Below are 16,918 nucleotides of genomic sequence, written 5' to 3'. Positions count from 1 at the left end.
CAAAACTTCAGTGTAGTATCACAACCTTGTCAGTCAAGATACACAAGATTTCCATCGGCATGAGCCTCCTCTGGCCCAGTATCCACACCTGCTTCCACCTCCTGCTCATCAGCGGTAACCCCTGGCAACCACTAATCCGTTCTCCATTTATTTTCCATTTGAAGAATGTTATATAAATGGAATCAGAAAGTAGAAACTTTGGGGATGGACTTTTTCACTCAGCATAATCCCCTTGAAATTCACTAGAACGTTGTACGCATTATGAATGTGTGATCATCAGTGTCATTTTCCTGGGATCAAAATGGCCAAGAGTGCAATTGTTGGGTAATTACATGGATAATTTTATAAAGGAAAAAAAGGTGCCCAAGGGGTTTCTGGGGTGGCCATACTAGTTTACATTCCCCAAACTTTCACTTTATAAGACTTTGATTTCTTCCACATCCTCCTTATGCTTTAGCAAAAGTTTTGCTTTTGATGAGGTCGGATTTATCGGTTTTTTTCCCCCGTTTGTGGGTTGTACACTTGCTGTGAAGTCTAAGAATTCTTTCTCTAACTCTAAATCCTAAAGATTTAAAAAAATTTTTTTCTAGTGGTTTATATTTTATATAAAATATTTTATATTTTATGTTCCACTTTGGGATAATTTTTATGTGTGTGAGAGTTTGGCCCAGTTTCCCTAATGCCATTTATTGAAAGACTGTCCTTCCTCTTTTGAATTACCATTTCAACATTGCCAGATACCACTTGGACATGTTTGTGTGGTGGGACTATTTTCTTGATTCTTTGTCTTCAAAATCTATATGTCTACCCTGCATCAATATCACAATGTCTTGATTAGTGTTTCTATGTAGTAGGTGAGAATTATTCCAACCACATATATTTTCAACTAATTTGCTTAAATGCCTTGGGGTATAATTGCTGGATCTTATGGTAACGCTGGTAAGCCTATTAAGCACCAAATTGTCTTCCAAAATGCCTGTGCCATTTTATATTCCAATCAGCAATAAATGAGAAGTTCTGTTGCTTTACATCGTGGCCAGCATTTGACAAGGTCAGTGTTTTGAACTTTAACCACTCTAACAAGTGTGCAGTAGTATCCCATTATTGTTTGTGTTTGCAGTTTCCTAATAACATGTGATTTTGAGGTTATCTTCATATTCTGTGTTTCATCAATAGATCTTATTTTTTCTGGTATCTGTTCAGATCTTTTGCCTCATTCTAATTGGGTTACTTATGGAACTATTGAGTTCTACAAATTATTTGCATGTTTTAGATAAGTCTTTTATTAAATTAGTGTTTTTCATTTTAGAAGCGTTTTAATTTTTAAAAAATCCACTTTATAAAATGATTTTCATTGATGGGACTTTTGCTGTTGCATCTAAAAACTCACTGACACACCCAAGATCAACTTGATTTTTTCCTTTTACCTTCTAGAAGTTTTGTTGTATGGCATTTTAATTTTGATATGAAAGGTGGAAAGTGCCTAGATTCACCTTGTTTTTCATGAGGATTGTTAGTTGTTCTAATACCACTTTTGCAAAAACTATACTTTCCCCATTGAGTTGTCTTTGGTCTTTTTCAAAGTTCTGTTGATTATCTGTGTGTGGATCTATATGTAGGTCCTCAATTCTGTCCCATTGATGGGTTTATCTACTCTTTTTCCAATGCTATGCTGTCTTGAGTATTGTGGCTTTGTAATGGGTCTTGAAGCCAGGTGCTATCAGTCCTCTGACTTCATTCATCTCCAGTAGTGTGTTGGATATTGTCAGTCTTTGCCTTTTTATGTAAACTTCAGAATCAGTTGTCAATATCCACAAAGGAACTTGCTGCGATTTTAATGAGGCTTGCACTAAATCTATAGATCAGTTTGGGAAGATCTTAACACTTTCACACTCTCAGTTCTTCCTATCCATGGACATGATATATCTCTCCATTTACTTAGATCCTCTCTGATCTCCTTCTTCAGAATTTTATACTTTTTTTCCCATATAGATTATGTGCCAATTTTGTTAATTTACACCTAAATATTTAACTTTTAGATCTAGTGTAAAATATGTTGTGCTTCTAATTTCATATTCCAGTGGTATACTGTTTTCTACAAGAAAGCAATCAACTGCTGTCCTGCAGTCTTGAGCTAAACACTTTTCTAGATGTAGATGTTTCTGCTGTTGTTGAGTTTTTTTTAGGGATTTTCTATATAGACAATGATGCTATTTGTGAAAAAAAAAAACAGTTTTAATTTTCCCTTATAATCTATATACTTTATTTTCCTTTTTGCTTACTATATTACCCAGAACTTCCAGTACAATGTGGAAAAGCAGTGGTGAGCAGTGATATCCTTTTCTCATTCCCAGTCTTCATGGGGAATCATCTTGTCCCTCACCTTTAGGACTGATGCTAACTGTAGGTTTCTTTTAGATGCTCTTCACCAAGTGGATGGCATTCTCTTGTATTCCAAGTCTGCTGAGAGTTTTATTTATCATGAATGGCTATTGGATTGTATTGAGCACTTTTTCTTCATCTATTCATAGGACCATATGGTTTTTCTTCTTTAGCCTGTTGATGTGAGGAATGATGTTAATTAATTCCATGATGTTCAAGGCATATGTGGAAATAAATCCCACTTGATTATGAGGCATAATTATTTTTGCGTACTGTTGGATCCAGCTGATTAATACTTTTAAAGATTTCAATGCCTATATTTAGGAGAGATTTTTCTGTAGTTTCTCTCTTTTCTTTTCTTTCTTTTTTGTTCTGTAAAATGTTTCCTAGTTTGAGTATTAGGGTAATGTGGGCCTTTTAGAATAAGTTAGGAAGTATTCATTGTCTTTCTGTTTCCTGGACACATTGTGGAGAATTGGTATCATGTTAGGTAGAATTTTCTGATGAAATTATCTGGGTCTGAACCTTCTGTTTTGGAAAAAATTATCGATTCTTGATTCATTTTACTTAATAATAAAATCTATCTTCTTTTCCCATAGGTGCTATAACAAAGTCCTAGACATGGGTTGTTTAAAATAAGAAAAAATCATTGTCTCATATTTCTAAAGGCTAGAATTACAAAATCAAAGTGTTAACAGAAACTTGTGGCATCTGTTGGTTTGTGGACAATCTTTGACATTCCTTGGCTTGTAAATTAATCATTCCAACCTCTCAACTTTATATGATATTCTCTGTGTATATTTTCATATCATCTTACCTCTGTGTGTGTCTAGCTCAGTGTCCATATTTCCCTTTCTTTAAAAAATAAGACAAGTCACATTAAATTGGAGCCTACCTTAATTATTTCATCTTAATTCAATTACCTCTATAAAGACCACATATTCAAATAAAGTCATATTTTGAGATAAGGAAGGTTAAGACTTCAGTGTAATTTGTTTTGGAGACATGATTCTACACATAACATACAGCTGTCTAGATTATTCCTCCTTGATGAGGCTAGGTAGATTGTGTCTTTCAAGCAGTTGCTCCATTTCATATAAATTATCAAATATATGTGCATTGAGTTGTTTAAAATAGTCCTCTAATATTATTTGGATGTCCATTAGATCAATAGCAATGGCCTCTTTTTCATTTCCAATGTTAGAAATTTCTATCTTTCCTTCCTTTTTCATGGTTAGCCTGGCTAGAAGTTTATCAATTTTATGATCTTTTCAAATAACCAGGTTTTATTTCACTGATTTTTCTCTATTCATTTCTTGCTTTCAATTTTTCTGATTTCTTCTGTAAATTTAGTTCCTTTTATTTTTCTTACTTTGGATTTAGTTGGCTCCCCACCTGCAGATTTCTAAGGTAGAAACTTGGATTATTGACTTCAGTGCTATAGATTCCTTCTATACACTGCTTTCATGGAATTTGCAAATTTCAATAAGTTCTGTTTTTGTGTCCATTTAGTTAAGAACATATTTTTTCCACTTGGGACTTCTTTTTTGGCTATGTTTGATTTATTGTTAACTCTCCAGATACTTTGGGATTTTCCAACTATATTTCTACTATTATTAGTTGTTATTATTATTACAGCATATTTTGTATGATTTCTATTCTTTTGAATTTATTAAGATTCATTTGATGAGCTGCAGTGTGGTATAACTTAATGAATTGTACCTATATACCTGAGAAAACTGTGTATTCTACATTGTTGGGTGAAGTATTCTATAAATGTCAATTAGATATAGTTGATTGATATTTAGTTTAAATATATCCTTAATGATTTTATGCCTGCTGGATCTGTCAATGACTGACAGAAGGATATTAACATTTCCATGGGGTAATAACAGTAAATTTGTCTCTTTGTCTTTGGAGTTCTGTCAGTTTCTGCATCACATATTTTGAGTCTCTGTTGTTTGGTGCATTCACGTTAAGTATTGCTATGTCTTCTTGGAGAATTGACTTTATCATTGTACAGTGCCCCTTGTCATCCTTGATACTTTTCCTTGCTCTGAAATTGTCTTTGAAATTGATATAGCTACTGTAGCTTTCTTTTTATTAATGTCAGCACAATGTACCCTTCTCCATCCCTTTACTTTTACTCTGTCATTTTATACTTAAAGGGGTTTTGGTAATCAACATGTAGTTGGATCTTGTCTTTTGTCCACTCAGTCTTTGTATTTTAATTGGCACATTTGGCCATTTGCACTTAACGTGATCCTTGATGCTTGGATTACTATTTACCCTATTGCAATTTTTTTTTTTTTTTTTTTGGTTGCTGAATCAGTCAGCTTTTTATTTCCATAACAAAATACTTGATAGGAAAAAGAAGTGTATCTAGTTCATACTTCTGGATATCGAAGAGTGTGATGCCAGTATTTACTCAATTCTCATGAGATGCCCCCATTAAGACTGGCACATCATGGTGGATGGCATCATGGTGGGAGTGCATGTGGGAACAAGAGATCACATTACCAAATCAGAAACAAGAGGTGGGGAGGGGGGAAGGAGAAAAGAGGGGGGGAGGGAAGGAGGGAAGGAGAAGGGAGGGAGGAAAGAAGACTCAGGGGTCAGGCTTGCTCTTAAGGCAACTCACTCTCATGAGAACTAACTCAGGTCCCATGAGAACCACCTTGATCCCTTCCAAGAACAGCAACCCCAGTCACTAGGCCCCACTTTTTAAGAGTCCACACCACCCCCACTTCGCCAAGCTTAGGGCCAAGCTTCAAACACATGAACCCCCGGGAGACAAACCACATTCAAACCACAAATGTCTTTGTCCTTTCTCTTTCTCTTTTTAACCCCTCTCTTTTTCTTTTTATACTTTAATTGAGCCTTTTATGATTCCATCCTTTCTCTTCTCCTCGCATACATTTATTTTTAATTTTTAGGCAATTTCCATTGAGTCTGAAATATAGATTATGATCAATCTTCTTCCATTTTCAAATAACATTGTCCCACTTCATTGATAGTGATGGTGCTTTATAACAGAGTACTTCCAATTCCTCTGTCCCATCCTTATCAGAATCCTGTCACCAATTTTACTTATCCCTAAGCTATAATCACCCAATACATTGTTGATACTATTATTTTGAACTTACTCATATATTATATCAATTAAGAATAAGGTAAAATATTATATTTTTTTCAACATTTACTTGTCATTTATTATAGATCAGGCACATCACCTGTATTATTTTATTCAGATTTCACACCTACAACCATATTACATATTAATATTGTAATATTAATATTATATTACACACAGTACATATTAATATCATCCATATTTTATAGAGGCAATATGTATACAAGAAAGTAACATGATTAATGAAAGGAAGATGCAGTATCTGAATCCCAGGTGGATTTTTCCTCAATCCTAAGTTTTCAATATCTATGTCTTACTGCTTTGCAATTATGTGTCATTTTTTAGTTATAAATCTAAACTTGGGTGTTATTTCATTAATTTCCATATTATTTCTCATATTCTGCTATTATCAGTGCTTAATAAATGCTACAATAATTGCATTTAAATACTAGACTTAATACCTGATAGTCATTCCATAAATATATTTATCATTTTCCATTTTTACCATTCTGTTTTATTTCCTTTTTTCATTTTTTTAAATTTTAATCTTTTATATATGACAGCAGAATGCATTACAATTTATATTATACATATAGAGCACAATCTTTCATATCTCTGGTTGTACACAAAGTAGCGTCACACCATTCATGTCTTCATACATGTGCTTAGAGTAATGATGTTCGTCTCATTCCACCATCTTTCCTACCCCCTTGCTTCCTCCTTTTCCCTTCTTCCCCTTTTCCCCTTTCCCTTATCTAGAGTTCATCTAATTCTTCCATTCCCCTCCAACCACATTATGAATCAACATCCTTAAATCAGAGAAAACATTGAGCATTTGGTTTTTTTGGGAGTGGCTAACTTCACTTAGCATTATATTCTCCAACTCCATCCATTTACCTGCAAATGCCATGATTTTATTCTTTTTTAGCACTGAATAATATTTCATTGTGTATATAGACCACATTTTCTTTCTTCATTCATCTACTGAAGGGAATCTAGGTTGGTTCCACAGTTCAGCTATTGTGAATTGTGCTGCTATAACCATTGATGTGGCTGTGTCCCTGTAGTATGCTGCTTTTAAGTCCTTAGGGTATAGACTGAGGAGTGGGATGGCTGACAAATCATGGTTTCATTTCCAGTTTTCCAAGGATTCTCCATACTGTTTTCCATATTGGCTGGACCAATTTGCAGTCCCGCCAGCAATGTATGAGTGTGTCTTCCCCCCCCCACATCCTCACCAACACTTATTGTTGTTTATATTCTTAATAGCTGCCATTCTGACTGAAGTGAGATGAAATCTTAGAGTAGTTTTGATTTGCATTTCTCTAATTGCTAGTGATGATGAACATTTTTTCACATATTTTTTGATTCATTGTATATCATCCTCTGAGAAGTATCTCTTCAGGTCCTTGGTCCATTTATTGGTTGGGTTATTTGTTTTTTTGGTGTTAAGATTTTTGAGTCCTTTATATGTCCTAGAGATTAGTTCTCTATCTGATGTGTGTGTAGTAGAAATTTTTTCCCAAATTGTAGGCTCTCTATTGAACTCACTGATGGTTTCTTTTGCTGAGAAAAAGCTTCTTAGTTTGAATCTATTCCATTTATTGATTCTTGATATTAATTCTTGCACTACAGGAGTCTTATTAAGGAAGTTAGGGCCTAATCCAACATGATGGAGATTTGGGCCTACTTTTTTTCTAATAGACATAGTGTCTCTGGTTTAATTCCTAGGTTCTTGATCTACTTTGAGTTGAGTTTTGTGCATAGTGAGAAATAGGGGTTTAATTTCATTTTGTTGCATATGGATTTCCAGTTTTCCCAGCACCATTTGTTGAAGAGGCTATCTTTTTTCTCCAATGTACGCTTTTGGCGCCTTTGTCTAATATAAGATAACTGTAATTATGTGGGTTAGTCTCTGTGTCCTCTATTCTGTACCATTGATCTACAAGTCTGTTTTGATGCCAATATCATGCTGTTTTTGTTAATATTACTCTGTAGTATAGTTTAAGTTCTAGTATAGTGATCCCACCTGCTTCACTCTTCTTGCTAAAAATTGCTTTAGCTATTCTGGGTCTCTTATTTTTCAGATGAATTTCATGACTGATTTTTCTATTTCTATGAGGAATGTCATTGGGATTTTGATTGAAATTGCATTAAGTCTGTATAGTGCTTTTGGTAGTATGGTCATTTTGACAATATTAATTTTGCCTATCCAAGAACAAGGGAGATCTCCCTTTCCATCTTCTAAGGTCTTCTTTAATTTCTTCCCTTAGTGTTATGTGTTTTTTGTTGTAGAGATCTTTTGCCTCTTTCATTGATTCCCAAGTATTTTATTTATTTATTTTTGAGGCTACTGTAAATGGGGTAGTTTTCCTTGTTTACCTTTCAGAGGATTTGTCACTGACATACAGAAATGCCTTTGATTTATGGGTGTTGATTTTGTATCCTACCACTTTGCTGAATTCATTTACTAGTTCTAGAAGTTTTCTGGTGGAATTTTTTGGGTTTTCTAAGTATAGAATCATATTATCAGCAAATATTGCTAATTTGAGTTCTTCTTTTCCTATCTGTATCCCTTTAATTTCTTTCGTCTGTCTAATTGCTCTGGCCAGTGTTTCAAGAACCATGTTAAATAGAAGTGTTGAAAGAGGGCATCCCTGTCTTGTTCCAGTTTTTAGAGGGAATGCTTTCAATTTTTCTTCATTTAGAATGATGTTGGCCTGGGGCTAAGCATAGATAGCTTTTGTGATATTGAGATATGTTCCTGTTATCCCCAGTTTTTCTAATGTTTTGAACATGAGGAGGAGCTGTATTTAGCCAAATGCTTTTTCTGCATCTATTGATGTGATGAATAACATTTATTGATTTCCAAATGTTGAACATTGCATTCCTGGGATGAACCCCAATTGATCGTCAAAATATTATATTTTAGCTTCATTTATTCTTTCTTTAATGCTCCTTCTTTCTTTATATAGAGCTAATTTTTTCTAATCCATATCATCTTTCTTCCTTCTGAGAAACTTTTTATTTTAACATGAATGGGGAATTGTAATGAAATTCTATATGAACTATGATAATTTCCCTCCAGTTCAGGGTCCTAACCAGTTAGCCTTCCTTTTTCCTCCTTTCAGAATCTCCTGTGGTTCTTCTTGTGTGTTATCTCTAGGGTTTATCATTGTGCTTGGTGGGGAGAAGCAGGAAAAGATAAGTGTACGCCATCCTCATCAGTCTGGAAATTTACCAGAAGTCTTTTGATTGTTCTCTAGAACACTTTAAGACATTTGAGCAGAACCAAAGATATTTACTATCTCTCAAAAACTTATTTTTTACCACTTTACAGGGAGATTTGCAGGTAAATTGCACTAGGATATAGTGAGTATTTTTCTCTTCAATCTAGCAAGTGTAGTGGTGAAGGAAGTAATGTAGCATTTCTCAAAGTAGCATTTTGAGAAAAGAATATTAAATTTTCTGAGTATCTCTTATTTCCTAGTAACAAGCTTTCAATGTATTTTTAAGAGATTCTAGATATTGACTCCTCTATAAATTTTTCAGGATTGCTTTTGTTTTTTTAAATTTCCTTTCTTTTGGGGGTGGGAGGGTGGAAGTGAGGATGATGAATGCAGAGATATTACCTATAAATGAATCTTAATTGAGTTGTATTAAGCATTAAAGGTAGAACCTGGGATAAGTTCCAGATCTCAACTCAAGGCCCAACAATAACAACTTACAAATTTGAAAAACAGCACCAAATGATCAAGCACATTTGGGAAATTGATTGAAGCAATCCAATTCCATTTTCTTCATCCTCTAATTTTGGGATGACTGCAATTTATCTTCTCCTGCATCTTCCTCTAAGAGGGCTAACCTGCACACCTACTTCTGTAATCATCCCAGGCTCACTGCCATGTGCATCCTGGCCCCCTCCCCACAGCATGCCTGGTCTTAACATGTGGTTCTGTACAGCTGAGATAGCTTGTTGAGGGCCACAGCCAAGTCGGGGATGACGCATGGCATTTTTGCCAGAAGTAGTGGTTGAGAGGTGATGCCAGCGAGCCATTAAGATGATGACTTTTGAGTTCTTGCTGAGTTCCCGTTGAGCTCTCGCAGGGATTCCTGAAGAGTTCGCATTGGTTGGGGAAGTGCCGGAGGAGGGATTTCCGGTTGGGTGTTCCTGGAGGAGCCGCAGAGTTCCTGGGGAGCATGTGTGGAGTGTGCTGGTGGAGTTCAGAAATAAAGTTTGTTCCTGCTCGAATGGCTCGTGATTTGTGCCCAGCCAGACTGCGGCAATAGCTCCCAGCTCTGTCATCTGACCACAGCCAGGGTTGGGGAGATGGCACTGAACATCTGCACCGGGCAGACTTGGTTTCTCAGCATCATGTTCACTTGAGACTTGAAGAAGACCTATCCATGCGTTTATTTAGCCTCCAGATAAATAGTCAGGCCTTGTAATACAAGAAAAACACATATCTCAAAAATATGTGTGAAGTCCTGACAGAGGGTGCCATGCCTTTCCAAAGGCCTACTGTATAGCAACTTTTCTTTAAAAAAAAATGTGGGGCGATAGATCATTGTTTCTGTATGACATTGAACTTGCTCTGGGAGCATTTGTCATCTCAAACAGATTCATCCTGGGTATATAAATTACTCTTACTCTTGTTTTGATGGCAAATGTTTTTTGAATGTTATTTTTATGGAAAATATGTGATATCCATGTACAAGTAAGTTAAGGACTCATTTCCTAATAAAATAAAAATAGATGATGGGGATTATTTAAGCCTAGATATTGAAACACTGAGGGGAGAAGCTTGGCCCATATATTTGGAGAAACCACATTTTTATTGGCAGGAGTAAAATATAGCTTCTGAAGTGAAGTGTATCTTCCTTCTCTTACACAAACACACATACACACACACACACACACTCACACACACACACTTGCATTTTAGACCTGGGAATAAAGGGAACTATTTTGGACGGAGGTGGGGTGGGGGGTGGGGGAGGGGCAACATAGATGTCACCTTTCTCATACTTGTCTTTCAGATGGAACCCCACTGAGCTGGTGGGCTAGAAGAACCAATGGAACTCACACTTACTGGGGAGGTTCTCTGCCAGATGCACAAAAGTGCACTTGTGGACGAGAGGGGAGCTGCCTGGACTCTCAGTATCACTGCAGCTGTGACGGTGACCAGGATGAATGGTGATTTTCACATGCTGTCCCTGCACAGAAATGTAGTTTTTATTTCTCAGTTATGCATAGTTAATTACACAGCAGTCAGATCGGTACAAATAAGTAACTACATGATGTTCAAGTAACTTAAAAGTATAAGCTTAGATGGAATACCTTCAGTTAATCGAAAGATTAAATTGTATGACCAAAGATTCACTATTTCACTGCGAATACCAGATAATGTGCTTTTTATTCTTTTTCAATTGGAAGTACTTGGTAAGTCTCCCACTCACTAAAAGTCAAGTGTCTTCTCTCTGAAGTTCAGTTTAATTGAGCAATCTGGCACTCATGGCAATAATTCAGAAGGTGAATTCCTCCAAAGCTTTGTCTTAAATATATTTAGGAGATAACACTATATATTTCTTAGGAATTTGTGAGTAAACTTCAACATGGGAACTCCATTAACACGATGGAACTCCAAGAGGTTTTGTATAAAAGGAATCAACTATATCCCCCACCCATTTAGCTCCTGTTTGATGTAGTCAGGAGCTCATTTAAAGCAGTATATTAAAAAAAAAAGATAATTAGCACACCAATTAAAGCAAGACTTTTTCATTAAATTTCTACAGTAATTCCAATATACCAAACATTTAACATAAAATACACATATGTAAAAGGCACTCTAATAATGTAAAATGTTAAGCTATGCTCCAAGTCAATCTATAGGTATAAATTTATAGTAGACATTGTTCAAGAGTCTTTTATACATTCTCTACAATATACATACATCATAGAATTCAACTTCTCCAAAAATCCATAAGTTATTTTGCTAGTTAGGATGATCCCTGCAGCTATATATAATATTGTTTTATATTTATTATTATTATTTTATATTTTTGTCTAAGGACTTTTGTTTAATTATTATTCAGGGCAGATATAAAGCAAAACATAAGATAGTCTAAACATATCCAGATGTGCAACTAACCCCAGTGAATGTGAGGCACTCTCTGTCCATTTTGAAGTCAGACATTAGGCATTATCATATTATATTTTTTAAAGAAACCATAGCTTGTTCACAGAAGAGAACATAAGCACCCAGTAAAGTTGGAGGTAAAAGGGTGAGACATTTTTACCAGGTAAATACAAATCAAAAGGAAGCAGGTGTAGCTGTATTAGGTCAGACAAAGACAACCACACCGTTGGGGATAAAGTTGGACCCTATATGATGCTGAGATTTGTTCATGAGATGCTCCAACGACTCTCATATGCACCATCAGAAGTATATCAAGAAAAAAAAGTATATCAAGAAAGAATTAGCAAGGAAGCAAAGGGAAGTAGAGATATTATTCAAAACACTGAAAGATTTCAACATGACTAGGGAGAATCAGTAAGTGAAACAGGCAAGAGTATTTCAAAACTAAAGTTAAGAAAATTGATATTGCAACCATTCATTGTAGAAAACACAAAAGCTGATACACATGCCAGTTACAAACACCCACACACATACACAGAAACACACAACAAACAAATGATGAAAAGTTTGTAAAAAAGGAAACAAAGCTGCCATCATTACCTACCAATGACATGATTGCCTACACAGAAAATTGAAGGTGATATAATGAAATACTATCAGGGTGAATGAGAGTTCAGTTGATAAGCTGAATTTTTGATCAATCAGTATTGAGAAATTACTTGAATATCTATAAAAGCATAAATTAATTAACACTGCAAGACTTAATAAAAACTATTTGCTATGTTATAATGTAAATTTCTTTAGAATAAGTATAATACTTTTATCTTAAAAAATATTGAGATTTAGAAGACAAATAAATAGATTGATTCACTACTGTCATAGATTCTGTGAGTCAGTAGTAGCTTAAAGCAGTAGTCCTCAATCAAGTATGCTTTTGATCCCCCCGGGGAATGCTTGTTTTATCTGAAGACAGTTTTGTGGTCACAAAGGAAGGAATGTTTCTGTGTCTTTAGTAAGTGCTAAAGGCCTTGGGAGGCTGAAGCAGGGGGATCACGAGTCAAAGCCAGCCTCAGCAACTTAGCGAGGCACTAAGCAACTCAGTGGGACCTTGTCTCTAAATAAAATATAAAAGTGGCTGGGAATGTGACTTAGTGATAAAGCACCCCTGGTTTCAATCCCTAGTACAAAAAAAAAAGTGCTAAATATTCTACAATGCACTGTACAACCCTCATGGAGCAAAACTATGCAGTCCAAATGTCAAAAACACTGCTATTGAGAAGCCCTCTTTTAAAGATGTCATTTTTCCAAATTATTCTATAAACTTAGTGGGATTTCTAACAAATGCCAAGTGTTTTACTGATTGGCGTGGATTGCAACAAGTGGATTTTCAAATCCATATGGAAACTCAAAAGAATAAGCAAGATGATTTTTAAGATGAAGATCAAGATGATGAGATGGGTCCTAGCACATATCAAGACAAATTGTATTACGATTGTAATTAATTAATGCAGGCTGAATTGGCCAAGAGAGAGGCAAGAGGTCAATGAAACAGAAGTTGAAAAACTGGAAAGATTTTAAGATTAGTTGTGGACCATGATATGTATTTTATTACTAACCTAGTTATTAAATGTTGAGGTGGACTCAACATTTTTCCTTTTGGGCTTTTTCAACAACCTCCCAAATTTATAGCTCTACTTTGCATCAAATCAAATCTCTTGGTAAAGAATTAATAGTAGTTCTTAGAAGTCATGGCATTTCTTAGGAAAGCATAATTTCTAGAACAATGGGAACTTTCAAGCAAAAAGTCTTTGAAAGTTCTCTTACTGACTTTTTAATACTACTGGAAGGGGTTATCATATCTAGAAATATACTCTTCCCATGTTTACACTACCTAGAGGCTCAGTATTCCTTATCTGAAATGCCTGGGATCAGAAGTGTGTCAGAATTTGGATTTGGGGAATCTGGAATATTTGCAAATACTTAATGAGATATCTCAGAGATGAAACTCAAGTCTGAACCCTGTATACACGCAGCCTAAAGGGACCTGTATACAATATTTTTAATGCATCTTCATTTTGACTTTGACCATCACAAAAGGTCTTGAGTGGAGTTTTCCACCCGTGGCATCATGTTGGGGCTCAAAATGTTTCATGTTTTGGAGGTTTTCCCATTTTAGGTTTTCAAATTAGGACTACTTTACCTGTAGTATAAATTTCAGAAAATAATAGGGAAAAAAGAAAAAAAAAAACAAGTCCCAATTGCTGAAGAAATTTTGAGGAAGTCTGGTAACTATGGCAAATCTTCAATAATCTATATAAATCTATAAAGGTTGAGATCTGCCTATACCAACAAAAAATTGGTGAAAAAATGTTAGCCTTTTTTATGATTGACTGGGAGCTTTCCAAAATAATGGGGGAGGGGGAGACTTAGTATCTCCTCCAATGCAACTGAGGTGCCCTGCACAAGCTGTCACCTTACACAGCTCAGTTTTTTGTATGCTGCGTTAAACGTCAAGAAACTTGGAGCTTCTATGCAAAATGAGTTTTTAAAATTCAAGCATCCTTCATAAATAGCTCATAGAAGTGCAGCTCCCCTACTAGACTACCTTGATGAGATGATGATTCCCAGCATAGATGCTGGTTTTGATGCCTGCTGTGTTCATACACAGTCTCCTAAGCTGACTGTTTCCTAGGAGAACATTTCTGCTTGTCAACCATCAGTCCACTCCGGAGCTAAATGATGGTGACAATTCATAACTCATGCTCTGTTCTTTGCACAAACATCAATGACTAGGTAAGCTTATGGGATGTTAGTCTGGATATGAGAAATAATCTTTCTGTATCACTAAATATTTCACATATTGCAGAGTACCTGACTTACATGAATTGATATCTCTTTTATACATTACAGATTACTTCATTTATTTACATGATGAGAATCTTAATATAGCCATTTTATTTTATTTCTGTCTTTTCCAATTTCAGGCTTTGATACCTAAAGTCTTTAATAAAAATTTAAGAAAACTTTATTTTTTGCCACTATGAAAGGATTTACATGATTTGATATTAATTATTCTGATCTTTGGCCATAAATCCACGCCAAGGAAGGTTTTAGAAATGAGTGACTTAAGGACAAGAGTATTTATTAGATTCTATAGAGATTCTAGAGCAGGACGAGGAACCAGAGTAAGGGTGCCTTGTCTCTGAATCAGAATACGTACACAACTGAGTGTCACAAAATAAACATAAACAGGTTGCAAAAGAAGAGATTAATGCCATTATTTTGGACAGAGAGAATAGGAGTGGCACAGCTGTGACCAGGACCCCAGGCCCTCCCAGCTCCTGCTGCAGACCTGCTTGTATTTCTCAGTCACTCACACGTAGGAAGATGTTGATGGCCATAACTATGGTTGGAACATAGTGCCCGGTGGGCTGTGCACTAGGGGCACACACTGCTTTTTCCCATGTGTCCTCAGTGCCTCGCTCAGGGCCTGATCGATGTTTGTCCACTGGATAGCTGGGTTCTGCATCTCACAGAACTTTCACATACATTAACTTGTGTATTACTTATAAAGGTATTCTATTTAATTCATTTTGATCTGTAGGTTTAATTTTACAATTTACAAAGTTATTGAGGAAAGAAATACCCAATAACCATAAAAGGATTTCAAATATTTAATGGTAAAATTCTGTGAAGATCTAAATCTGTAACTATTTATATCTGTAATTGATAATCACTTGAGTAGTATCCTGAGACTAATTTTTAAAGAGCAGTTTTATATGCTTGATTATCTTGAAAATACTATCCGGTGCTTGCAAAATGAGCCCCCTTCTTGATTTGCCCCTTTTATTCTCTGTGTTCGGTGAGTTCAGGAATTGGCAAATGGATCAGGAGTCGCTAAACTACTGCTGTGAGTCACGTCTGCCCACTCACCTGTTATTGTCTGGCCCATGAACTAAGAAATGTTTTACATTTTTAAGTAGTTGGAAGGAAGAGTGTTTTATGACACATCAAACTTGTTATGAAGTTCAAATTTCAGTGTCCATAAATTTTGATCACCCCACAATCATGCCCATCATTAGTGCCTGTGGCCGAGCTGAGTAGTCGCAGAGGCTACATGGCTTGCAAAGTCACAATCATGTACAGAGAAACTTTGATTTCAGTTTTTAACAGTTTCTGTGCTCTCAAAATGCCAAAAATGTTTGTAAGTGTTCCATTAAGTCCTGAAATGTCAGTTTCAAATAAGAGATCACAGGTGACTGTGTGTGTGTGTGTGTGTGTGTGTGAGAGAGAGAGAGAGAGAGAGAGAGAGAGAGAGAGAGAGAGAACTGGAGTCATCTTAAGGGTCCCTTTGTCGTTTTCCAGGACCAGTGACATCACAGTCCTTTCCCAGAAGGAGTACCTGCCAGTCATTCAAGTGGTGATGACGGACAGGGGCCGACCGCCCTCTGAAGCTGTGTATACATTGGGGCCTCTGCTCTGCCAGGGGGACAGTAAGTGCTGGCAGGAAAAAAAGCTTTCTCTTTATAATAACATACTTTGATTATTTAAAAAAACTAAGTAAGTGCCCTTATTTTGGCTGGAGAGAAAATTCACGGCAGTGCTGGGACCAGAGCAGATATCAGAAAGCCTCGTGCTCCTCAGCTTTCTGTGGCTGTGACCAAAGATCTGAGATGAAAACCTTAAAGGGAGAAAGGTTTATTCTGAGTCACAGTTTTGGAGGTTGGGTCCATGGACACTTGGCCCTTTGCTTGGACCTGTGGCGGCACAGGGCATCATGGTGGGAGAGAGAGTCAGAGGGGAGTGTTCACCTTGCCACAGCTGCACAGCAAAGAGACAGGAAGGGACCAGGACCCAGTACCCCTTCATGGGCACACACTATATGACCCAACCTCCTCCACTTAGACTCACCCACTAAAGACTCTACCACCTCCCAATAGTGACACAGGCTGGGCACCCATGGGCTTTGGGGGACATTATAAATCCACACCATAATGAGCACAGGGATGGAAAAGCACTGCGTCTGTGCTTAAGATGAACATTTCACGAGTGAACAGCCATTTAAATCTCTCTCACCCGAGATGCTCGGGACCCAAGATGTTTTGGAAAGCGGTGTTTTTCAGACTTGGAAATGTTTGCCTACGCGTTAATGAGATCTCTTGGAGATGGAACCCAAGTCTAAATGACACTCGTGTTTCGTGTAAACCTTATACAAATAGGCCAAAGGTAATTTTATACAATAATTTTGGTGCACGTGCATTTT

General features: G+C 36.3%; 1 protein-coding gene across 3 annotated transcripts in view; it reads left to right on the top strand.

The window, feature by feature from the left end:
- The window catches only part of LOC114104756 (contactin-associated protein-like 3), a 177,609-nt gene that overhangs the window by 130,098 nt on the left and 30,593 nt on the right, over positions 1-16,918 (top strand). For all 3 annotated transcript variants that reach the window (XM_027950984.2, XM_071602772.1, XM_071602771.1), the window contains 2 exons: positions 10,556-10,712; positions 16,021-16,148. In XM_027950984.2, the coding sequence (XP_027806785.2) occupies positions 10,556-10,712; positions 16,021-16,148 (285 nt within the window). The remainder of the gene's footprint in view (positions 1-10,555; positions 10,713-16,020; positions 16,149-16,918) is intronic.

This window comes from Marmota flaviventris, chromosome 16 (assembly GCF_047511675.1).
Source record: "Marmota flaviventris isolate mMarFla1 chromosome 16, mMarFla1.hap1, whole genome shotgun sequence".
NCBI lineage: Eukaryota > Metazoa > Chordata > Mammalia > Rodentia > Sciuridae > Marmota > Marmota flaviventris.
This window is presented reverse-complemented; position numbering and strand designations above follow the sequence as displayed.